This window comes from Micromys minutus, assembly GCF_963924665.1.
Source record: "Micromys minutus genome assembly, chromosome: 1".
Classification (NCBI taxonomy): Eukaryota; Metazoa; Chordata; class Mammalia; order Rodentia; family Muridae; genus Micromys; species Micromys minutus.
Genome location: NC_137969.1, coordinates 26,416,607 through 26,442,622, shown reverse-complemented (window position 1 = coordinate 26,442,622; position 26,016 = coordinate 26,416,607). Strand labels below are relative to the sequence as shown.

The window sequence follows — 26,016 nt, the reverse complement described above, 5'->3', positions numbered from 1 at the left end:
GTTGGATTCATTCCATGGTCTGAGAACAATTTATAGGAGCTGATTTGCCATGTGGATTCTAAGGATTCAGGTTGTCAGGCTTGGCAGCAAGTGCTTTTACTCACGGAGCCATCTCACAGGTGCAGCCCTCTTATACATTTTAAAGTGTGCTGTCTGTTTTTACTGTCTCCAGCTAGGGCATTGGCCAGCTGAGCTTCCTATTCTTCTCTTGCTGTATTGATTATATTGTGATGTTGTCTGGTTAGAAATTATGGTATATATTAGTGATTCTGCATTCAGTTAGCAGCACTTGCTAATTCTGATCCATGGGTTGAATTTCATTAATGTTGCATGTGTGTCTGACCTGGGTAGAAGGCTCTGTGTGTATCCATTACTACAGCTGTTTCTGAACTGTGTGCCAAACCTTTCTCCAGTCTTAATTTGTGTATGTGTGCTTAATCTACCAATTTCTGGGTGAGATCACTTAATATCTCTTATTGTTTATGTATTTTTGTCCTTTTTAAAAAAGGACAGTTTTAAAAGTTTTCAGTTTTCTGTACGGTTTCAGGATGTATATTGAGTGACCTTGTTGAAGCTTCTGATTCCTTATATGTTTTCTTCTTTATTGTGCAGGAGCCTCACAGAGGCACCTTCTTCCCTAAGAGTGACTTTTAATGCTGATTTATAACTTTTCTTCTCTCTTCTTGCCTTCTCCCCCTTCCTATGTCCTTTTATTTTCTATCTCTGGATAGTGTGTTTTAGATTTTATTGTTGTGCACTCAATAGAAAGCTAGATTTTCTGGGTGTGGTACTATACACCTTTAATACCATCACTCTTGAGGGAGGGTAGGCATGATTTTCCGAGTTTATTCTTACTGGTGAGTTAGGACTAGTTACTTCCTGTGGATGTGTTTGGTGTTGACTCTTAACAGAGAAATCAAGTGCTACCCCTCAGCTTAGGTCTTACTGTGGCTCTAATTCTTAGGATTGCCTTCCTCTTGAGCTATTGATCACCTTCTGGCCTCTGTTAGTAATAACACTGAAACATCTAAATCTAGACATTTCCCCAAATGTTTAAAATTTATAACCATAACCATATAGTATTCATTCATTATAACTGAGGTTTGTTGCTGTGTTGTATGAATATGTTTGAGCTTCCAAATTTTGCTGTTAAAGATTATTCTTTCGGATCACAGTTACAAATGCTTTTCTCTGTAGATGGATGGAAGGAGTCCCTGAAGTATAAAGCATTTATAAAAACCGCTTGATTGTAAAGTTGAATATTATGTTTTCATTAAGCTAATTGGGTAATTAGAATGGCAAAGTTTGCATCTTTTGGAGCTCTCTTCCTCTCTTAGTTGTCTTCTGTATGCAGGTTTGTCTTTTGATTGAAGTGCATGAAAAAATACTGCAATGGCCTTTATATTAGCTTTAAGTGCCCTAGGCTTCATCAAACTACAAGATGACTCAGTGGGTAAGAGTGTTTGCTTGTGCCTATCTTCACTGCTTGTCTCTGGCAGCTTTCATTTCTTTCAGTGCTTGATATCAGCAGGGGTTAGCAGTGAGCAAGTGGGAGATACAGCAAGCTGCTCTTTCTAGTGTTACAGTACTTTTCTAGGGCTGGTATATTGGTGCTCCTTGGCCCTTGGTAGCTGCCAGTGTTATAGCTAGCTCTCAATGTAGATCTTAGAGTTATCTCAAGCTTTTCACTCTACGTTCCCTCTTCATCTAATGTTGCTCTTCTTCTTGTCTTGGCTCTTGAAGGGTTCAGCTACTGCCTCTTCAGCTGTCACAGCTGACCTCTTCCACAACTTACCACCATCATTGTTCTATTGCTTCTTTCGAATGACTGAGTAGCCTTAAATAGCCCAGGAAAGGGTATTTGGACCAATCAAAACTGTTTAGGCCACATCCAGGATAGCCAGAACTATATAGAAAGACCCTGTCTCAAATATATACACACACAAAGGTTGCTTACTAATACAATTTTATTTTATTATTCATGTATTTATATTATTTTGAGATGGGATTTTACTATGTAATTCTGGTTGGCTTAGGACGACTATTTAGATCAGGATGGCCCTAAACTCTAGAGCTGCCTGCTTCTTCCTCTTAAGTGCTAGGATTAAAGACATGCGCTAGGCGATCTGATACCATCTTCTGGTGTGTCTGAAGACAGCTACAGTGTACTTACATATAATAAATAAATCTTTTTAAAAAAAGACATGCACTATCATACCCATCCACAAGCACAGTTTTAAAGAATTGCAGTAACAATGATTGAAAAAAATTTTTTTAGGGAGAATACATGTTAAAGAATTTTTATTGGAGCCAGGCAGTGGTGGCACACACCTTTAATCCTAGCACTCAGGAGGCTGAGGCAAGTGGATCTCTTGAGTTTGAGCCCAGCCTGGTTTACAGAGTAATGTCTAGGACAGCCAGTGTTACACAGAGAAATTCTGTCTTCAAAAACGGGGGGAGAAAGAGAATTTTTACTGGCACATTGTAGTGGTAAAGACTGATAGTGCTAAAATGCTCAGAAATAACTCATATGTTCACTAATAGGAAAATTGTTAATTTATTACAGATTTTTAACATCATGCAACTATATTCTGTAATTCAGTTCAGTTGCTTGAAGTATTCTCTATAATGTAATCTAAAGAATGAAAGAATTATATTAAGAATGAAAATAAGGCTGAAGAGAAATGTATTTAGCATACAACTATTTAGTAGCATAACCCTCAAATATTCATTAGTGTATGTATAAATATATATATATATATATATTCTAAGTATTTCATGTAATAATTCTTTCAAAAACCTCACTACCATGCATACAGGGGCAGTACTATTGCTCCCAGCTTTATAGATGAAAAAATTGGGCTAGGAAGGTTAGTTTTCTAGGATGAAACTATTAGAAGAGGCACCATTAGGTTCCAGACCACAGTTTTTTGGTTTCACAGCCTGTGCCCTTAACCACTATGTGCTCTGTTTTTATCTTGCTTGTAATGACTGGATGCCTTTACTTAAATATTTGAAATATCTATACCAGAGAGTGAACCTAGATTAGCTTTGGGCACTGTACATAAAGGAAAGAAACAAAAAAGTGTAAGTCAGTGGGGAAAAACTGAAGTACAATAGCAAAATACACTTGGAATAAGCTTTAAAATGCTTTAGAATTTTATACTTCATACTGTAGTAAAAATATAAAAATGGTAAAATAAAAGGACAGAGACTGAAGAGGTAGGCACAAAAATAAGATTATGATTAATATGAGGGTTTTTTTCCTTAAACTTTTTTTTGTGTATGCATACGTTCATGCTTGTGGAGGTCATAGGATGACATTGTGTGTCTTTTCCAGTTGCTCTTCACCTTTATGTTTTGAGTACTTTTTAAGTAGTGTATGATCTGTGGCAGTGTTGTTCTGAGTACTTCACATAATAATTTACTCAAAACCTCAGGGTCTCTCATAGAACTTGAAGCTCGTTCATTTGGCAATGTACGCTTCCCTGTCTCTACATCTCCAGTAGTAGGATTGTAGCATGTACCACTGCTCTTGGCTTTTTACGTTTTGGGGGTACTGTACAGGATAGAACTCAGGATATCATGCTTGTACATAGCAAACGCTTCACTGATTAGGCCATTTTCCCTTTTGTCAGAATTCATAATCTTTAATGTGAGCACTAAAGTTCCATCTATCTTATTTTATCTTATCTATCTATTCATCCATCCATCTATCTAACCACCCACCCCCCTTATTCGCCTTGAGGATGCTATTTGTTGTTTAAAGTGGAAGAGACTTCAAAAGACATAAATCTCTTTTGTCTTTTTAATTATTGTGTAAATTAAATGTTTAACTTTACCCTTAAGTTACTAGGGGAAGTTCTCTGGTTTTGAAAGGGAAAGAACTTTCTCAACTTGGAGAAAATGATAATCTTGACCTTCATTCATGTAGCATTAGGCCAGCTACTGGCTTGGTTTTGGTCTTTTCTTGTCAAGATGCAGTTTTGCTGTTTCAGAATTTGCTTTTTAGAATTTGTTTTCCTTTTGACATAGCAGTTTTAGAGTATTAGTCCATAATCAGCATGGCGGCAGGCAGAAAAGCAGTGTGCTAGAACTGTAGCCAAGAGCTTACATCCTTACCTCAGTCAGGACTGAGTAAGAGAGATTAATAGTGAGGTTTTTGTTTGTTTGTTTTTTTGTGGAGGTCATAGGATGATATAGCACTTAAACCTGTTATTGTCCCAAGGAAAGGTAAGTCCGGCTGTTCTCACTTCTTCCTCTTGGCCTTAACTCTTCATTTTGTTGGCATTTTGATTGTCTAAACTGCATCCATCAGATTGCATTTGAAGGCTTATCTAGCCCAAACCTCTAGACTCTTCCACATTCCTTATACAAACCAGCTCTGAAGCCGATGAATCAGAGTCAGGTTTATCTTAGAAATAATCCTGCTTTTCTTTCTCTAATAAAGTGCCTGATGGAGGTCAGAGGCTTATTTGGGTCTACCACTTGAAGGTACAGTCTTTCAGGAGTAATAATCTATGGTGATGGAAGCTTACCATGCATCTGTGTAGGGGCCAGGATGCTGGTCATTGCAAATTTCACATTGCCTAGTGAATAGAAAATAATTGTCATCTTTTAAAAACTTGTGTTCAGTACGGACAGAACACAATGATCTGAGATTCAGCCAAAACAAGTACAATAAAGAACCACATTCAGGGATTTAACATGTAGTTACTGTTAGCCCTATTTATCCCTTATCACTGGAAAATGTCACTTTAGTTGTGGTTGTTGTGCCAGCTGTCACTGTAGGTGCTTGTGTATAATATGAGCAGGTGCACCCACTCTCTGTTGCATTGTCAAAGATAAGAACACCAGAAAGTAAGCCAAGATTTCAGATAGCAATTTGTGAGAGAAGAGATTAGCCGTGGTTGGTGTGCCAAACAGAACTTGGCCAACAGTCAGGCACTGCATCAATAAATCGTAAATCTTAACACAAGGGAGAAATTAACCAGTGGCAGGAGATCCACAGATACTCAGATCTTTGAAGTACCCCGAAGAATATCATGGTCATTGTCAAGAGTAACCAAAGTTGTGGAACTGAAGAAACCAACTTGGAGAGGATGTTGTTATGACCCACAGAAGAATAGAGACTCCTCATCAGGGTGCTACAGGCCCAGTTGGGTGTTTTAAACTTTCTTCTTTGGAGAGAGTATATCTTCTAGTCCCCATTTCTTTAAGGACAAAGGTGTCTGGTAGTATGAGTAAGGGAGGAAATATGCAGTGAACTTTGAGGTGTTCTTTTACCATCCTCTGCCCACACTTGAACATTGTACCTGTTACTTATACAGTTGACATGTTTCTATTCATCATAGAGTATGGCAGAGTCAGATATTAAACTGAGGCAAAAAATGTACATAAACAAACAAAACCATCAAAAATGGCTTGCTTGTTGTGTCTGGGTAGGGGATCTTTTTGTCTGAGACCAGTGTTACAGAACTCCACCAAGCCATCAGAAGGCACACCAAGGTTAGTGGGTGAGCAGTATGGCAGAAGAACAAGTACAGTGACACAGAAGCAGAACTTTGATAAGAAGCAAGGAACATGTTACTAACTGATACAGAAATGAACAGACGACTTTAGACAGGGGAGCCCATGAACTAACTCTCTGGCTGCTGTTTGGGTAAGGGCAAGTGGAGGCCAGTAGAGAGCCTGGCAGTCACCAGGTGAGAGGCTTACACTGATGGCAGGCAGGTTGGGGATGTGTTAGTTTCAGGTGAGCATAGAAGTGGGCATGAGCTGGGAGAGAATTGTCAGCCTTGTACATTAAGTGGCTGATGTGCTGCTGTTGAGAAAATCTGGTGATTCTTATCCCCAGAAAAAGCTGTGTCTGCCCACTTATCTCTGGGCAGGGAAGATGGCAATCACCTGTAGAAGAGAGGCTAGGAATAACTGTGGTAGAGGCTATGTCTCATGCCTTATACTTCTCTATTCCAGAATAGAGGAGGAGGCCCAGGAAGGAGACATTTAGGGTCCTGAGTTTTTGTCAGGCTGTCTGTGGCTTTTGTGGCTAAAAGGTACTTAACTTGCTCTAGGTTATGTGTGGCTGGGTGACAATAGCAGACATGGAGGCTTGATGTCTGACCAACACAAGGTACTTATTTCCTCTTGCTTAGGATGCTTAACTGGGCCTTCTCATTGTTCAGCACCTATTGGTTTAGGTTCTTTGCTGATGACAGCTCCTTCTTCCATGTGGTAGTGACAGTACAATTCCCTACTGTATCTTTTGGGCAGGAAGCTGTTGGGCTCTTTCACTTTGGAGTCTGATAATAGTGTCCATGTGCCAAACCTTTGAAGCACATTAGTCTTGAGGTATGTCTTGTCCAGGAGTAGCCTTAGGGTGGTGTAAAGGGGTGTGTGTATGTGTCTGTGTGTCTGTGTGTTCTATAGGGAACTGGAGGTACAGGAAACATTTCTCAGATGTGGCCCTTTCCCTTCAAGAAGCCTATACTGTGCCTCAGTGTTTTACTCTCACCTAGGATGTCGTCAGAGCAGGCTGGCTTCCTTGTAGATTTGAGTGTATTCTGGTGCTCTACCCTGCCTTGTCTGCCTAGAGTGATCTCAAGCCTTCTTGCTCATGGTCAGAGAAGACAGTATAGGTTCTGGGCCCACTCCTTTTGTTTTTTCAGGAAGTTGTGGTCATACCACATCTTTACCAGTGGCTTCCACTGGAAGTCAAGGTTATTTGCCTTTTGTTTTTCCTCTTTTTTTCTTTTGAGTAAAATTTGTTGGATGTTGTCATGTGATGGTAAAAACCATTGAAAGTAAGAACAGCACTGATCCAGATAAAACCTGGATTTTATTGCCTGCCAATCCATTAAGGCAAGAAAATACAGGCTGAAAAACAAGTTCAAGACCAGCCCATGCTGCTGTGTAGTAGACTCTGTTACCTGATAGCCCCTTTTCAGACTCCCAAAAGTTTGCTATATAGATTTCAATGTTTGTGTTTTAACATTTTCTAGTAGCCATTTTTATTTTGTTTTGTTTTAAGATAGGTTCTTTTCATGTAGTTCTGGCTGTCCTAGAACTCTCTGTGTAGATCAAGTTGACCTCAGGCTCAGAGATCCTCCTGCCTCTGCCTCCTGGGTGCTGGGATACAAGTCATATCTGCCTCTAACAGGCATTTTTAAGAAGTCAATAGACAATTGATGTCATAAACGTAACTGGTCTGTTGTATTCTATTTTTAAAGCAGGGCCAAGATTTTCTCCTTCACTCATCACTTGGGGGTTCCCAGCCTGAGACCAGTGGTGCTGGAAGGCTGGCCCTAGGCACACAGACCATGACCTCATCAGGGCTAGGCACCACGCCCTCAGATGCCTGTTCATGTGAGGCCTGCAGTGAACGTAGGTATGTATTGTGTTGTGATGCTTATGCTAGAGAGTCATGGGGCATGTAAGAATATGTTGTGCTTATCTGGGGCATTGGATTCTTTTGGCAAATAATATCTCACATATCCCCAAGAGTAGGGCATGACTTTGCTATTATGAGGGGAAAAAAAGCACATAAAAAGACAACATTATTGCCCTCAAGGGACTAAGCACTAGTAAGCTGGGTCATATAAAGAGCAAAATGGGAGAACTCTCAGAATTTAAAGAAAGGTCAACTCTTATGTCATGTTGTAATCCCAGCACTTGACAGGCAGAGCAATCTACCTATAAGTTTTACTGAGGTCAGGGATATATAGCAAGACTTTATTTCAAGAAAAAGAGTATTAATTTGAAAAGAAAAATGAGTCTAAAGCGAGCATAAAAATAAATGGGTATGGAAGAGGAGCTTGTGATGGGAGGTGTTAGGAGTTAAAGGAAGAAACTAGGAGTTGATAGCAAAAGGCTATACCCCTGGCCTGGAACAAGGCACCAAAGGGTACAAAACAAGAGCTCTGTTTGTCATATGGAGTCAGAGTAGAGTTGAGGAGTACCTGGTGGGAAGTTAGGTATGCTACCTCCCTTAATTCTTCTGGTTCTTATGTTCTCACAGAGACATTTCAGCAGAGACAGACCGGGAACCACAGCAACTGCAGAACTATTGGTCAGAAGTACGCTACATGGTCCGATGCATATACCGCCAGGCAGGGACCCCACTGGCAGAAGACCAGGACCAGTCTCTGGTTCCCGACAAAGAGGGAGTGAAGGAGCTCGTGGATAGGTACAGGCTGCCCCTTCATGTTACAGCCCTGTCTAATTCCTGCCCTCCCGGTTGTCCATGGAGCCTCAGTGCTTGTCCTAAGTGAAGCTCAGCTGGATTTTTGAGCTCTTGGTGCAGCTCAGGTCTTCAGCAGATAACTAACAAACAGGGGATATCTGGGTAAAAAGCTGTAAGTTCTCCTCTCCTCCCCACCCACCCCACCCCTTGCCCTGGCTGTCCTGAAATTCATTCTATAGTCAGCCTCTCTTTCTGAGTGCTAGAATTAAAGGGATGTGCCATCACACCTGGCTAGGGTTCTCCTGTTTCTAAGTTGAAGTGTTTCTGTCATATATTAAGACATATGGCATATGTCATTAGCACAACCAAGATGCCAGAGTTCTTGCTATGCCAACTGATATTGCATATTTTTATAAGCACTTTTGCATTTGTAACTCAGGGAGAAAGGCAGAGTGCTCCTGTCCACTGAAGCAATCTGATTGAGCAGCTTGTGAAGGCACCTGCTCCATGAGGTGCACAGCAGCTGTTCTCTCAGGGAGTGCTTTCTTACCCAGCACCAGCAGGCTCCCTGTGCCCAGTGCCTGACAGAAAGTAAGGTGGGCATCACTTCTGTTTTTCCTTATAATTGAAGTGTGCCATCTTTTTCTGATTTTTGAAATGTTCCAAATAAAAGCAACAAATCTGAGCTAGATATTTCATGGATCGGTTCTCATTTTTCCCCTTATGTTTTGATTATACATTGGCATCTTATGAAGTCACATTTGCTATAGATTATGCCAAAGAATCAGGATATTGAAAAACATTGTTTCAGATTTGACCTGTTGACCTACTTAGTGTTGTATGAGACAGTCCCAGGTAGTAAGTGCCTTTTTAAGGAGAGATATCCTAGTTAGTGACACATGAAACTCATGACATCTTAGGTCCTTCACACTACATCTGGGATGCTTTAACACTGTCAGCGCAGGTTTCATCCAGGTGGTGCAGCACCTGTCAGCACTTGTGAATGACTAAGTGATGAACTGCTTGCATTGTCTTTTTCACATAAGTCTGTTTGCAGGGGCTGGAGAGAGATTGCTCAGTGATGAGAAGCACTGGCTGCCCTTGCAGAGGACTTGCTTATAGCTGTCTATAATTGCAGGTTCAGGGATCCAACACCCTCTTTTGGGGGACACCAGGCATATATGTGATACTCATATGCAAGCAAAACTCACATACTCATAAAAAATTATAAATTAAAAAATTTGTTCTCAAAAGTATCACATAGTTTCTTCCTTAAATGTATTAAATGTGGAATTGGACAAAGAATCAAGATTCTTCTAGTTTTTCAGCACTGAAAAACTATAAGAGGTGTCCATAGGGCCTCCTTTTTCTAAGAGTTTATGTGTTTGTTATATGCACATGAGTATGCAGGTGTATATGTATTCGGAAAAGCCAGGGTATCTTTGTTGCTCTCTTCCTGATTGCCTTGAGTTAGGGCTTTTCATTGAACTGAAAAAGCCCACTATTTTGGATGTACTTGTTGAGGTTTGGTATTTTGTTATGAGGTTTGGCCTTTTGTTATCTATTGTAACGTTAAGCGTGGGCCCCCAAGACCTGGTTTTCCCATGGACAAGAGAGTCTCTATATACACCTTGGCCCCAAGTTATCTATGATCAATAAATAAAGATGTCATCAGCCAATAACTGGACAAAAGAGACAGAAGTGGTGTTTAGGTTTTCTGGGCTTGAGGGTTGGAGGAGGACCACAAGAAAAAAAAGTACAGTTGGGGATTTAGGGTGAGTGATAAAAGGCACTGTGTTTGGTCCTCAGCTCCCGAGGGATGTGAGGGTGGGGGAGAGACAGAGACAGACGGAGGGGAGGAGGAGAGGGAGAGGGGAGAGAGAGACAGAGAGAGAGAGAGTGAGAGAGAGAGAGAGAGAGAGAGAGAGAGAGAGAGAGAGAGAGAGAGAGAGAGAGAGAGAGAGAGAGAGAAGCTACCATGGGTTAGGTGTCAAGAAACTGTAGCCCTGGGGGGTTGATTTTACCTTCCAGTGCTGGGGCGATAGACATGCTCAGGGTTGTCTGGCCTTTTACAAGGGTACTAGGAGTTTGAATTCAGGTCCTTGTGCTTGCGAAGCAAGTGATCTTACTTAGTGAGCCGTCTCAGCTCTCTAGTGTTCTTGTGAGTTCAATTGTTCCTTACTCTTTTCAATTTTATGTCACTGTCCTTAAACATAAAGAACACATTCTGCTTAAAATTGTTGCCAGACTTAGTGATATATACCTGTAATTCCAGCACAAAGAAACTATGGAGGTTAGGCTATGCTTTATAGCAAGTTCAAGGCTATATAAGCCACATAGTTAAGACCCTGTCTCCTGAAACCAAAGGCTAGGGATAAGCTCAGTGGTAGAGCTCTTGGGTAGTATGTAAAAAGCCCTGGACCCATTAAATTTTTATGTTACAAAAATTAATACATTTTTTTTGAAATGTAGCAGCCAATTTGACAATCCTACAGGCTTATTTTCTCTAAGCATATTGTAGACTTACTTGGCTTTACATATTTATTACCTTGCACATTGTATACAAGGCTTTACATACTAATTTTGCAGCTTGTGTACAGATACATACTTTTTATACAACTTTGCGCATTTTACCTTGATTGTTATCTTTTACAACTTGTGATGTGTAACTTTAGAAATAAAACAGGAGGAGTTGTAGAGATGGCTTAACAGTTGAGACTGTTTGCTTCTGTTGTAGATGGCCTGGGTTTGTTTTCCAGAACCTATTCCAGTTATGGCAGCTCATAAGTGCCTGTAACTCATATTTTCAGGGGGATACAATGTTATTTTCTGGTCTCCATGGGCTCAGGCATGCACATGGTGCACATAAATTCAGGTACACATAATACACATATTAAAAATAATAAATACATAATTTTACTTATTTATTTTGCTTGTTTTTTGAGACAAGGTTTCACCATATAACTCTGGCTAGGCTGGGATTTGCTATGTAAACCAGGCTTGCATCCAACTCAGTGATTTTTTTTTTTTTTCCCCCTACTTTGAGTACTGGGAGTAAAAATGATCCATGCTAATTTTCTTTCTTTGTCTTTTTTCTCTTTGCTTGCTTGCTTCCTTTCTTTCTTTTTTCCTTCCTTCCTTCCTTCCTTCCTTCCTTCCTTCCTTCCTTCCTTCCTTCCTTCCTTCTTCCCTCCCTCCCTCCCTCCCTCCCTCCCTCCCTTCCTCCCTCCCTCCCTCCCTTCCTTCCTTCCTACTATTCTCTTTTCTTAAGATTTAATGTGGTGGCCAAAAGATGGAAGAATCTGTTATGTAAAACTTATAGCTTAATGCATTCTACACCTAATTTGTAACAGCCACTGAGCTCAGCTGGTTTTTCATGACATATTTTAGTACATGTTTTGGTTATTGTTTCAGTGGTTTTATGCTTCCATCTAGAACAGTGGTTCTCAACCTTTCTAATGTTGTGATCCTTAAGTCAATTCTTCATGTCATAGTGATCCCCAACCATAAAGTATTGCTACTTCATAACTGTAATTTTGCTATATGAATCATAATGTAAATATCTGTGTCTTGTGATGGTCTTAGGTGACCCCATGTGAAAGGATCACTTAACTCCTCCCCTCCCAAAAGGATCTCTACCCACAGGTTGAGAACTTCTGATCTAAAGGCATCTCAGAAATGTACCTTTTAAAGAAGTGGCAACTTTAATCATAGTAATACCATACTATAGAGCAAGTTTAAAAACCGAATTATCTCCATGTATGAACCTAAAATGCAGCATCAGGAGGCTGAGAAAGAAACTTTTCTTTCTCAGGATGGTAACTTTATAGTTTCTCAAACTAAGTTTGGATGTTAATTACCATTGTGGTTAATTGCAGGGATACATTTTTCCTGCCTTTAAGCATTTTATTGTATTTTATGCCTATCATCTCTTTGTTGGTAACTTTAAAATAGGATGACCTGCATCTAATACTTTTTCTAATTATGAAAATAATTCAGGCTCATTTGTATGATGCAAATGAGTTTCTAGAAAGAAGGAAGGTGAACTTTGTCCCAGCCCTCCAGCCAGGTGTTAACCTCTGCTGGGATTGGGGCTTGTCACTTTCTAATTCACTAATTGGGTTAGCACCTGGGGTCAGCCCTCGGGTACAGTAAAAGGGAGTCCTTTTACTTCTTGGTTGTGAGTTATACCTTCCTCAGAGATGGACTGAGATCTTTTCTCATGGACTGTAGGCATGGAGCACAGGAAGCATGAACAGTGCAGTCCTAGGAAGCATTTGGGTCATGTCAGTGTCTCTGTGAGTTACCAGGCATCAAATGCTCTCATTGCACAAGTTCCTTATCAGTGACACTGACATGAAAACTGCCTGTCAGCTGACATGTGTGGACAGATCATGACTAAATGGTGACTCTTTTTTTGTCTCTATAGGCTCTGTGAGCGGGACCCCTATCAGCTCTACCAGCGGTTGGAGCAGCAAGCCCGGGAATATGTACTAGAAATGAAGGTCCGTCTGCTCCGGCAGCTGTCCGCTGCAGCAAAGGCCAAGGCACCATCTGGCTTGCACGGCCCACAACAGGCACACCACTTTGTCTCCCTACTCCTGGAGGAGTATGGTGCCCTTTGCCAGGCTGCACGATCCATCAGTACCTTTCTTGGCACTCTGGTGAGAGACCATATCTATTTCTTTTCTGGCTGCTGAGGTGAACATAAAAACAAAAGCATGTGGTAGGGGAGAGATATGTACCTAGGAGACTGGTCATATGGTTTAGTCTCCCTTGTACAATCACAGGCTCCTTCCATACAAGGTGGGGTAGGATTAATGTTCGTTTAGTTGATTTTGTTGGCAGGTAGAAGCATTTAGAGAATTAATGTCCAGGAGCCATAGGATGAAAATCTGTCTGGGAAGACTTTAGCACTAGGAAGTTAGACACTATGATATGGAGTCGAGAACAGCGGTGCAGTAATGGAAGTCTAAGAATTTTTTGGTGTCTTGGGTTGGTATTGGTGTACTACCAGAGACTGATGCTACAGTGAATGAAAGGCCTCTTGCTTAGATTTCTTCACATGTGCACCTAGGAGCACAGTTCAGGAAAGGGTAGCTACCTTGCCCTTTCATTACACTGTTCTCATAGTCCTACTGGGGATACAAGTGAATTTCTGACTACTGTATTCCTGGGTGGACAGGCACTGTGGGGAAATATAGTCATTGCAGTTGAAAGCAGACCAGGATTCCCAGGGACAACAATATAAACTCCCTGTGCTGCCTCTCCTATAATCAAGTGTGGTCCCCCAACCCCACTCTCACAGTCTGCAAGTCTTCACCATTATGTTATCTGATTATTAAGTGATACTTCACTGGATGGGTTTTGTTGCTTTCTTAATGGGAGCTTTGTTTTTGGAAAAATGCAGAAACCATTGATTCTTTATCTGGTTCTGATGGTAATGGTCTAATGTTAACTCCAAAAAAATTCACATAATATCATTTGACAGTACACTATCCAGTTTTCCTTCCTCAGTCTGCCACCAGGACAAGTAATTACTTCAAATAAGTGGAGTGTGAGACACATGGTTAGGGAAAAATTGGCTGAAGTGACTAAGGCAAGCTGAATGTGAGGGCCTTGATAGTTTTGCAGTTGACCTATGGATCTCTTTGTAAATCTTTTACAGTTTACCCCTCTTCCACCTCAACTTGGGACTTGTCCAATTCTAGACTTAGTTTTAAGGCTGCTACCATCTCTGGAGAGAACCTGCCTAGGTGGTTAAAAAATGCACACTCTCCAGAAAGTGCTGTTGGTGTCTAGCCATCCTCATATGACTTCATCATAAAGAATGAGCAGTTTTACTTGAGCTAAGTGGTAGAATGATAGCCTATTATGTTTGGACCCTGCCTTCCACCACTAACCCCTCAAAATAAAGTTTTGAATAAGCCACGCTTAACAGTAATTTTTTAAACAAACTTTTGTACATACATACATACATACATACATACATACATACATACATACATACATACATATATACATACAGTTGGGAAATAAAAAGTCACACATCAAAATTATCCAGTTCTAAAGTCTCAGTATGCTTCTATATAGTTAGAGTAGCCTTTCAGAATAGAAGTTGTATAGCAGTACATTTGATTTTTATACTTTCACTCATTATCAAATAGATTTTTATGCACTTATCCACCACTCAAACTGAAAAAGCCATGTCAAAGTTGAAACAAAAAAATGAAAAAAAAAGTCTTTTTTTACAGTCGGTACTGTCTCATCCCCAGTAGTGTTTCTTGCTTTCTTTCTGTCATGTTGTGCTGTGCCCACGTGCACAGTTGTTTATATATGTACATATAGTATTGACTAGATTCTCCATATGGGAGTGAACATGCAGCTTCTTTATTTCTGAGATTTTGTGACCTTGCTTAATATGTATTCTAAGTCTATCCATTTTCCTGCAGATAGTTACTTTTTTTTCAGAGCTAAATACCACATGATCATCTATCTGTCTGTCTATCTATCTATCTATCTGTGTGTGTGTGTGTGTGTGTGTGTAATTTTCATTGTCTATTCATCTGTTGGTGGACAACTAGGTTGATTCTAGTTTTATGCTATAGTAAATTAAGCAGTAATAAATATGGGAGTGCAAACATCTTTTTTTTTAAAGATGTTTTTTATTTATTTTATATATGAGACACTATAGCTGTCTTCAGACACACCAGAGGAGGGCATCAGATCCCATTATAGATGGTTGTGAGTCACCATGTGACTGCTGGGAATTGAACTCAGGACCTTTGGAAGAGCAGTCAGTGCTCTTCACTGCTGAGCCATCTCTTTAGCCCCCAAGTGCAGATATCTTTATGGTAGGGTATGTAGTTCTCTGGGTATATGTTCAGGAATTAAATAATTGTTAACTTATAGAGAAATATTTTCTTGTTGTTTGAACCCAGTTAAAACTTGAACAAAATGTAGATACAGTATAAGAATATTACTTTTGATTATCCTTGGCATAGGGTACATAGTCTGTTTTATTTGTTCCTCAAGGGAACAGATAAGTTTAGGAGGTCATATAAAAGAAGATAAAAGTCTTTGCTGAGAAGGCATAAAAGGGAAAAAAAGACCTAGTGATCAATCTTGGTTGAAAATTGGAACCCTGAGAATATGTGTGCTCAAACCACCATCTGTCCCAAGGATTGCTTTTGGTCCTGGTATGGAGTAAAGTCTCAGTCTAGTCGAGGGTGGAGTCAACTTGAAGTGACTGCAATCCAATTACTGCAAGGAGAGCTGGAGCTATGTTTATCATGACCCTCGATTTTTGCAATACATCAAAGAACATGGAAGTTACTTCTCAGTGGTCTAAGTTCTGCATAGGTAACATTTCCTCCTCAAATGAGAAGCTTTCCAAATTTCTTTGTTTTGAAATTTAATTTTTTTTATGTTTTGCAGTTCAGTTTTTTTAAATGTGTGTATGTGTGTTTTGTTATGTGCATGTCCGTGTACCAACTTCATGTCTGGTTCCACACAGACCAGACCAGGAAAGAGGCACTAGACTGTGTAAATAGAATTACAGATTGTTGTGAGATGCCATATGGATGCTAAAATTCAAACTCAGGTACTCTGGAAGAGCAGCCAATGCTCATTACTGCTGAGCTGTCTCTTTAGCGTGTGTGTGTGTGTGTGTGTGTGTGTGTGTGTGTGTGTTTTAAAAACTCACAAAATAATGGTTGAAGACAGCACAGTTGATTGCAAGTAGAGACAACAGCTGAACATTGAAGACAGTGAACTTTCAAAGAATAAAGTTACTGTAGTTTCTATGTCTAAAATAAAATGTGTTTGAATTCATAGTCAAGGGTAAGATGATGGCAAAGGGTCATCTTAGTTTGTGGGAAAGTAAACTCAGAAACACATCTCTTCTACCCTTTTTTCTCTCTCAGCTCTCCCACTGTCCTCTCTCCCACTTTCTTCTTCTCTTCTCTCTCCTTTTCTCTCTCATTCTCTCTTCTTTTTTTCCCTCCTTTCCTTTACCCCCCATCCTACCTTTAATTCCAGCATTTAGTATGCAGAGGCCAGATGATCGGTCTTTAGTTAGTAGCCAATGTAGGCACATAGAAAAACTTTACCTTAAACAAATAAGGGTCTGGGTATGAAGATCAGTGTAATAGGCTTGCCCAGCATGTTCAAGAACTAGTGTTAAATCTTTGGTATGCAAAAGCAAAGAGAAAGGAGACAAAAGGTTTAATAGATAAACAGTAAATGACTGAAAAGAAAATGGGTAGATTAGAAAAAGTAATGGGATCCTGAGCTCTGTAGTATGTACCCAAAAGGAAAAAGAAGTGGGGCACATGAGGAGTCCAAGAGCACTGATGCACCACCATAATGGCAGTACTCTAGGCTTGCAGTCTGTTGTCTATAGCACTGGATGAGCTTGCTCATCTTAGGAAAATAAAAGCCCTTGCCTTGTCTGAGTGTCCCCAGTGGAGAATGTATTTGCAGCTATCAGAGTGTGCATTCACAAAGACAGGCAAGAAAAGTTATTGTCCTGACTCAAATACATTTTAATTTTAAAAAATATTTTATATATTTGTGTGTACATACTTCTGGAAGCCAAGAGAACAAGTTGTACAATGTGGGTTCCTAAAATCATACTTAGTTCATTAGGTTACCATGAAGCATCTTGACCAGATGAGCCATATTTCCAGTCCTTTGTTTTGTTTTGTTTTGTTTTTCCTTCTGTTGTTTTTAAATCTCTGAACCCACCTACCACCCATGTCTAGGGTTAGGGGTGGATAACAGTTACTTAGAAGGCAGTGAGGTAGTAACCCATATTGCTCATATTAGTGATCTGCTTTGTTGTGTGTGTTTTGACACAGGCAGGGAGCAGTGACTCTTGAGAAGCAAGATGTTCTAGGCCTGTGTAGAAAGTGGCAGGGCTTGGGGAGGAGGGAATCCTTTTGGAAAGTTTCATAGTTTCATCCACTCACTACATCTTCTGTTATCTTTGTTGTTGTTTTTTAAACTAGGAGAATGAGCATTTGAAAAAGTTCCAGGTGACATGGGAACTGCATAACAAACATCTGTTTGAAAATCTGGTCTTTTCAGAGCCACTTCTTCAGAGCAACTTGCCAGCACTGGTGTCTCAGATCAGGTATTTTGTCTTGACTTGGATTCTCTATTGCTGTAATCTCATGTACATGCCTATGGCTATAAATCACCACACATGGAAGTTCTTGGAAGGAAAACAGCAGAGCATAGGGAAAAAGACAGTGGACAGAAAGTTCAAACCCTAAAATATAATACAACTAAATTTTTGTTTATTTATAATTTATTATATGTACATGCATGTTTTGTTTGCATGCATGTCTTGTGTGTCACATGTTACAATGCCTAGGGAGGCCAGAAGAGGGCATTGGATCCCCTGCAACTGGAGTTACAGTAGTTCTAAGCCACAGTGTTGGTGATGGAACCAAAATTAAGTCTTTTGAAAGAACAGCCAAGTGCTGTTTACTGCCAAGCCATTTTCTCAGCCCACAATTGAAATTTTAAATTAGAAAAAAATATATACCATATAAAACATAGTACCATAATACCTCATAAATGAATAAAGGCTCTGGCAAACATTGCTTTACCTTGACAGGCTTTGGTTCAGTCATGGATCCTGGTAGAGTTCTTGCATTGTGATAAATGGAGGAAGAGGAAGAACATGGGTCTCAGAATACCTTAGACTCAGGCTTAGTAATGCCTTTTCATATAGGTTTGCCTTGTATAAAGTGCCTATGTCACATCTCATCAGGAACGCTGTAGCCAGCCTCTCCTTCATCAGTGGAGTTGAGTTGGAATTTACTACCTCAATATCATCTCTGCTTGATCTTGTTTCTTGTCTGTTAACCATGTAGCACATTGTCAGAGTGTAGGTACACTAACACAAGCTACCTATATTTTGCCCTACTAAACTTCACTCCCAGAGAAAGAACTAATTCAGAAGCAGTTGGTCAGAGGGACCAACACAAGGAAGTCAGGACAAAGTACTATGCAGAATTGGTATGTGTTTTGCAGGTTTTCACCAGTTTTGCTCAGCCTCAGTTTGCTTCACAGCCATTCTCTCCATGCCCACTATTTAACAGCATTCAACACAGGGTGGTCAAGATGTTTCAGCGGGAAAGGCACTTGCCATCAAGCCTGATGACCTGAGTTTGAATTTGATCTCCAGGTTCTACATGATGGAAGGAGAGAAGACTTCTTCCTGAACGTTGTTCTCTTCATTTCTGCATATGAGCTATGGCACATTTGTGCACGTGCATACCCGTTAACATGCACGCGCACACATATATAAAATTTCAAAAAATGAAAAGCACCTAGTGTACTCTTGGAGGGTACATTACAATGGGAATTTCTGACTCTGACCCTTGTGACAGGAAAGGAAGCCAGGGTTAACATGAAGAGGATCTCGTTCACCCAAGCCTCCTGTTGGGCTAGAGGATAAGTCTTGGTACCTGCCCCTTGTTTCTTTTCTTGGCAAGTATTGGGTTTCATGTATCAGTCATCCATTTGGTCTCCAGTGGCTGACAGAAATGATTTCTTTTCTGTGCCCATGTTCAGAATATTCTTCTCATTAGGAATTACAGTCAGATTCCAAAGAGTAACAGTATCCTAGTTTAGAGTGTTCACTCCCTATTACTTTTGAGAGTAGAAAAATGCAGTATAGGAAAGAGGGTAAGCAGTATGCCTTCTTAGGAGTCCTAGCTTGTCCAGAAAATGCTGTTCCTTTGTGTCCCACCACTGACTTTCTTGTCAAACCCAAGAATAGTTTATATTTAGTGTACAAATCTGCATTAAGCAACTTATAAAAAGTTTTGCCACAAATTACTTATGAAATACTTAGTTGTAGTAGGCCCATTTAACTTACGAAAAAGTATTAAGTCAGCTGGGCATGGTGTCTTATAACTTTAATCTCAGTATTTGGAAAGCACAAGTAGCTGGATCTCTGTGAATTCAAGGATAACCTATGTAGAAAGACCCTGTCTCAAAAGGAGGTTGGCAAAAGATTAATAAAGTAAAATACTTATGTGAACTGTGCAATGCATACATATAGCTTAATAGATTGAGATGAGATGACAAACAGCCTATGGCCAACACAGGCTTATTTAATATATCTTATTTTTTATTGTTCTTCTTAACATAAGTTATTTTGGAAACCAATCTGATCTGCATAGGGAGTTACAGGGCAGTCAGGAGTTTCATGGTAAGACCCATTACAAAAATGTATAGTAACTGGGATGGGAGGGTGTCCCTGGGTAAAAGGTCTTGCTATATAACTATAAGGACCTGAGTTTGAGATCTTTGCACCTACATAAAAGTAAGCTGTGGCTGTATGTACTTAGAACCTCCATTATTGGGAAGGTGACAAGTAAATTAGGGTCAACTGAATTGTTGAAGTCCAGGTTCAGTGACAAGTCTTACCTCAAGCCAAAGAGAGAGCAAAGTGATAGAACTAGACAGTGGGTCTTCTCCTCTGCCCACACTATAACTAGGAAAACTTGTAGAGGGAAGGGTTTATTTGGGCTTATAGTTCTAGTGACAGGAGTTCATCTTGGTGGGAAAGCATACATAGCATTAGAAAAAGGAAACGGAGTGTTCATGCCTCAACCATAATCACAAAGTAGAGAGAACAGATTGGAAATGGAATGAAGTTCTAATCTCAAAGCTAATGACATAATTCCTCAAGTCAAACTTCCTAAACTTCCCCAAACAGCACCACCAACAGAGACCAAGTGTTTGGATACCCCAGTTTATGGGGGACAGTTCTCATTCATACCATCACTCATGGGAATTGGGGTTTGTATTGAAGAATAGAATCAGTTCAATAAAGGACAGGGCTGGCAACAGTAGGAATCAGCAGAAAACTTTTCCAGGGCTGCAACATACAACTTGGGACCTAGGGTGATATCTTAGATATCTTGGTATCTTAAATGGACATCTAGCTTTGCAACCAGTAGATTGTCTAGGAATTCCCTGTTTGTACAGTGTTCATAAATGATCCACCCTGACAAAGTGAAAGAAAAAGACCTTGGCAACTATTTCTGTCCATTCTTACCTGTGAAAAATTTTTTTGATTAAAAATGGTTTTATTATTTTGTTTCATCATTAAATCACTAGGTTGTTAGAAATAGAATCATGAAGTGTAGGCACTGTAAACAGCTTTGTGTTTCTTACACATACTTTTCCTGTGTTTATGCACAACATTTTAAAACAGCTTTGGTCATAATTTTAATTAATTAATTTTATGTATATGAGTACACTGTAGCTGTCTTCAGACACACCAGAAAAGAGCATTGGATCTCATTACAGATGGTTGTGAGCCACCATGTGATTGCTGGGAATTGAACTCAGGACCTCTGGAAGAGCAGTCAGTGCTCTTTAACTGCTGAGCTCCAGCCCCCTAGTCGTACCTTTTTAAAACATGAATGTATTTCCTCTTCAAAGCATATGTGTATAATTGTAAGATTTATATGTTTTGTATTTGTCATAAAACATTTTGTTTTCTCTGGGTCAGTATACATTAATAAGAAATGTGTATACAGCTCCATATGTTGTAACCTTAGTATATTTAGGATTTCTGCTCGTTTCTTTCGGTAGGTGCTGTTATTTATTTGTGTATCTCCTTTATATGTGTTTCTGTTCAGACTGTGTATATAATCTTGCTGGTAGTATGTTTTGTGACAGGAGGTGATAAAGTTAGACAGTAGCAACAGGCAGCCAAGATTCTTCTGTCTGGCCAGAAACTTCTGGCATCTTCCTTTGTGATAGGCATTCTTCCTCCTAGGCTAGGAACCACTACACATGACACCTGCAATGAAGACATGTACAGCACCTTGCTGCAGAGGTACCAGCATTCTGAGGAAGAGTTGCGTAAAGTTGCTGAGGAGTGGCTGGAGTGTCAGAAGAGGATCGATGCCTATGTGGATGAGCAGGTAAATGCTGTCCTTGAGGCACAGCCTGTACTCTGGGATCTCTGTGCTAAGTTGCTAGCTATAGTCTGAGTTGCAGAGCTCCCAGCAGAGGCTTTTGGTATGCCCTGGTGAAAAGACCTCTGATCTTACTATTACTGTGTGGTAGCAACAATTAGGTCCTCAACAAGGTTGTACCCACTGTCTCTGTGTCCTGATAGAGAGAGGACTTTGGGAAGTTACCAGGTCTTTCTGATCCAGCAGCCATTTATCAGTCATGGTATTATTCAGAGCTCATTCTCCCTTCATCCAGGACTGTCCAGTAGAGAACAGACAGACAGCTCATAAGGACAGAGGATAGCAGGACAAGTGGGATACACCTGGAGATGGACCTGAAATGGGTATACTAAGTGGCCACTCTCTCTCTCAGGGGACACCAGACATGTTGTTAAGATGGTATTTGTGCCATTCATTCAGCTCTTCTTTTCTTTCTAGAGCTTCTGATAAAGCCAAGCAAGAACAGCTTTAGGTTTTAAAGGTTCTGTTTTAAAGATACTGATATGAAGAGTAATAAAGGAGAAATGGCAGCCCAGTGTTGTGTGTGTGAGACAGTTCGTAAACAGATGAGAGCTACTGTTTGGGTTGAGATATAAACTAGTCCCACATGAGTCCCAGGATCATTATGCCATTTAAATACTAGTTGAGTCCTTTTTTTCTTTCTTTCTGCTGCAGAGTTGTTGGGAAGAGGGTTTCTTGTTCAGAACTTGTGAAAACTCTTCCTGTTAATGACTTTGGCCATCTTGGTATCACTGGACTAGTTCCACTGTTGTCAGCATATGGAGTTCAGTGCTGTTTATCTTATGAGATTGTCATAAGGCCAAAGGCCCCTAGAGACTTGTAATGTGACTTTGCCCTCTGCATAGTCATTACTTGTGTAGTACCCTCCCTGCTGGGTATGGTTGTTAACCCTGCTGAGAACCACTTGTTGCTGTATACTCTCTTTCTCGTGAGTGTGGCCCTATATCGACTATTTTTGGCCTTATAGACAGATGTACTCTCCAGCTGATTGAGGGGCTTGGCTCTTCTTGAACTGAACAATAGATTGCAGTTTGGGAGACTGACACTATACCTGGTTAGTTAGCTGCAAGATCTACCTGTGGATTGGGAGAGGAAGAAGTGTGAGAATGGCCAGGCTGACAAAAGTGGTGTGAGTGGGGCCTCACTTACAGCTATCCCCCTACAGTCTCAAAAATCAGTTCCAGATTCTACAAGTAGCTAGCAGCTCAGTTTTGCAGAGGTAGCCACAGAAAAGGAGCCAGTACCTACCCTCCCTCCGAGCTCTGCGTATTTAACAGTCTGCTTTCTGAACCCGTCTGTTCTGGCAGCCAAGAGATCTGGGTCCTGGAGTGGGAGGAGCCAGAGTAGAAGTTAATTTCCTTGGGGGTCTGTCTTCCAGGATCCTGTAAAGGTCCTTTGCAGCTCACTCTAGGGTCAGCTTTTTACTGCGACAATGAGAAATTCACATAAATGATATTTAATTTTACATGTGCTTTTCTACTTTGTACAGACTCATAAATAAAGTTTGCATTCTTTATGTGTAGTATTGAAAAAGCAGACTATAGTGTACTTTGAACAGTGTGAACTCTGCAGCGAACATTCATGGCATCCGAACATGACTGTTTATTGAGGGTACTAAAGTCAGGGAAAAGCAATGAGGGTCTGGGTATTTAGTAGTCTGAAACAATGAAGCAAAAAAAGACACTCCTCAGTTTCCCATCACTATGAGAGAATACAGCAGTTGGTCATTTGTAACAGGTCTCACTCCACAGTCCATGCTAGCTGTAAACTTGTGATCCTCTTTTCTCTGTCTTCTGAGTGCTAGTGTTAACAGCCCTATCACTTAAATAACCATCTTAAAGGGAAGTGGCTGTAGCCTATGCTTTCCTTGACTTCTGCTGTGCTTTTGCGATCATGGTGGAGAAGTCCTTAGGGCTCCAGAAGCAGAGAGAAAGGGTTTGGGGTTCTAATATACATATCCTCATTATGCCCCAATTATCTAACTTCTACTGGAAGCCATCTCTTGTAATGTTCCGTTACTTTCCAGAGTTAATTTGTTGAACAAGTCTTCAGCACATCGACCTTGTATGGACAGTCACAAACTTGTGAAAACTCTCCCTGTTAATGATTATAGGTGACTAGACAGATGTCAGTAGTTGACAGCACTGGCTGCTTTTTCAGAGGACCCAGGTTCAATTCCCATTATCCACATGACAACTTATAGCAATTTATAACTCCAGCTCCAGACAATCCAACACACTATTGTGGCATTTGTGGCACCAAGCATGCATATGGTACACAGACATACATATACATGCTCGCAAAATACTCATACACATAAAATAATAAATTATTTTTTTAAAAGAGAGAACTAAACTATAGCACTAAAAACCAGCCTATACCTGGCTAACTTGTCATTGTGGTGAATGATACATAGAAAGGGAATACGGAGCTAGAGGTATACAAAAGTACCACTGAATTAATAGCAAAAATAGGAGAGCTTGCTTCTGTGCCCATTCAAGTCAACTAAGGTTGCAAACTGCCAAGGGGCTCTAAACTCAAGAGATCCCTGAGCATATAATATGTCATAGGAAAGTTGTGGTGATGCTAAGACCACATAGTATAACCCCTGTCACCCGGAAAGGGTTACCACCTATACTAATCTGGGTTTGCCTTTCATACTCTACTGGACAGTGATAGAAGGGATCCAGTGTGATGTAGGCACTCTGTACTTCAGACAAGCATGTGCAACACTGAACTTTCTGTAGAGGGCATAGTAAAATTGTTTATAACAGTGCCCATAATAATAGCAGCTGGTGTCTGCTTTGAACCCACATTCCAGTTAGCAGTCTCAGTTCTGACTGAGAAGCTGCTGCAGATTTTTGCTCTGGATAATTTGAGAGAAAGGGGTATGTGTTGGCCTGCACATGCCTTAGTTCTTGGAAAGGGGAATGTGTCAAAGAGGGTTGGCAGACATTTAAGATTGGTTCCTTCATTAGTCTGTTTCAGGTTTTCCTCTCAGATTGCATTGTTTTATACTTCATTTTTTTACTTTTAGTTTATTTCATGCTGTAATTGTTGAAATAACATATAGATGAAGGATAATAGGGCCAGTGTTCTCAGGGCTAGGAAAGACTTGCACAGACCAGCTCCAGGAATCCACAGCCAGGCTTGTGGCCTGTCAAGTACAGGAGAGCAAGCATTTACTTCCTTCTGCGCAGAATACCCTGATCTCAGAGGTCAGGAGCTCTTGAGGTTTTTCATATGAGGAAAGTACTTAAGATAATATTCTTAAATGTCAGGCAGGAGATTGAAATGTAGTTATTGTTTTGTGTTGCACTCCTGTTTTGATTTTATCCTTTAAAAAGAATCTTCCTTGAGAGTGTTCTGTATAGTTGTTACTAAGGTTTTTTTGGTTTTTTGTTTCTATGTGTGTTTTTATATATCCTTTCTAGATGACAATGAAAACCAAACAGCGCATGTTAACAGAAGACTGGGAGATTTTTAAGCAGAGGAGATTAATTGAAGAGCAGGTAAGATTGACAGGAGAGACTTGTAAATAACTGTCCAGAACAAGTGTTACTTTAGTATCTAGGCATGCTTTCTGTTACAGGATACCAGTGAAGACCATTGGCAGGCAACTCTTGCCAGTTTAAAAGTCATTAGACATAGTGACTTTAACTTTCACATAAACTGATTACATATATCTATTTTTTAGTCTTCCATATACTTGTTTGAAGAGAATAATCTTGGTAGGAATTTTGAGAACCGTTACAAGGACCTATATTCCCTGAACTTCTTGTTGGTGCCAGTTAGCCAATTGCATCAGATTGTAGTTGAGCTACCTCCCACCAATGGGAAGGACAGAGGGCCCTCTTTGCCTGAGTGTGCCAATAGGCCCAGTTGGATTTTGGTATGCCCTTCCCCCTTTGAAATCGGGATGCCTATTTCAGTTGAGTTTAGGTATTACTTCCTATGCAGCTCTCAGGTCCAGTCTTCTCCAGTGGAGAAGTGTCTTAACAAGTACTGAGCACCCAGAGCAGACTGAATAAACTTGGTGTCTGCAGCAGACCTATCTTCTGGTTATCTGCAGAAATGCAGGTGGTATGTGCCTGGTGGAGACTACAACATTTGGCTAACCCTGCCTGCAGATTCCAGGGCCTTGATTTTATTTTGTCCATCTCTAAAAAGTGGGTCTCTTGGTTTGTAAATGATTACTGTTATAGTTAAAATGGGGGAAGTATCTTGCAAATTTAAGCCATTGTTTGATAAATTTCCTCTAGTTAACTAATAAGAAAGTGGTTACTGGTGAGAACAACTTCACAGAGACCAGGAGGCACATGTTGTCATCTCGGTTGAGCATGCCAGACTGCCCCAACTGCAACTACAGGCGAAGGTGAGCTGGGCTGTCTGGGTGCTACTGGCCTTCACCCTGCACTAATACAAGCAGAGGTTTGAACCCAACCTTCAGAGTTGGCTTTCTTGGTAACTGTCCTTAATTCTTGATCAGATGTGCTTGTGATGACTGCAGCCTCTCACACATCCTCACTTGTGGTATCATGGACACCCCCGTCACTGATGACATCCACATTCACCAGCTACCACTCCAAGTGGATTCTGCTCCCGACTATCTATCTGAGATGCGCCCACCTAGTGTGTCATCAGCAAGCTCAGGGTCAGGTTCCAGCTCTCCCATCACAATTCAGCAACATCCCAGACTCATCCTCACAGACAATGGCTCTGCACCAACTTTGTAAGTTGTGATTTTATAATAGTTTCAGAAATTTATCCAATAATGAGAAATAGACATCAGTCTACAGAAATATGATCACCAATACAGAG

General features: G+C 40.4%; 1 protein-coding gene across 2 annotated transcripts in view; it reads left to right on the top strand.

The window, feature by feature from the left end:
• FAM193A (family with sequence similarity 193 member A) overlaps positions 1 to 26,016 on the top strand; it is a 104,677-nt gene that overhangs the window by 36,917 nt on the left and 41,744 nt on the right. Inside the window, exons 3-10 of one of the 2 annotated variants that reach the window (XM_080938940.1) lie at positions 7,233 to 7,387; positions 8,018 to 8,185; positions 12,612 to 12,846; positions 17,194 to 17,318; positions 20,994 to 21,141; positions 24,630 to 24,707; positions 25,458 to 25,570; positions 25,685 to 25,927. In XM_080938940.1, coding sequence (XP_080795066.1) covers positions 7,233 to 7,387; positions 8,018 to 8,185; positions 12,612 to 12,846; positions 17,194 to 17,318; positions 20,994 to 21,141; positions 24,630 to 24,707; positions 25,458 to 25,570; positions 25,685 to 25,927 — 1,265 coding nt within the window. Of the gene's footprint in view, positions 1 to 7,229; positions 7,388 to 8,017; positions 8,186 to 12,611; positions 12,847 to 17,193; positions 17,319 to 20,993; positions 21,142 to 24,629; positions 24,708 to 25,457; positions 25,571 to 25,684; positions 25,928 to 26,016 lie in introns of both variants that reach the window. The other variant, XM_080938939.1, reaches the window with a different exon arrangement.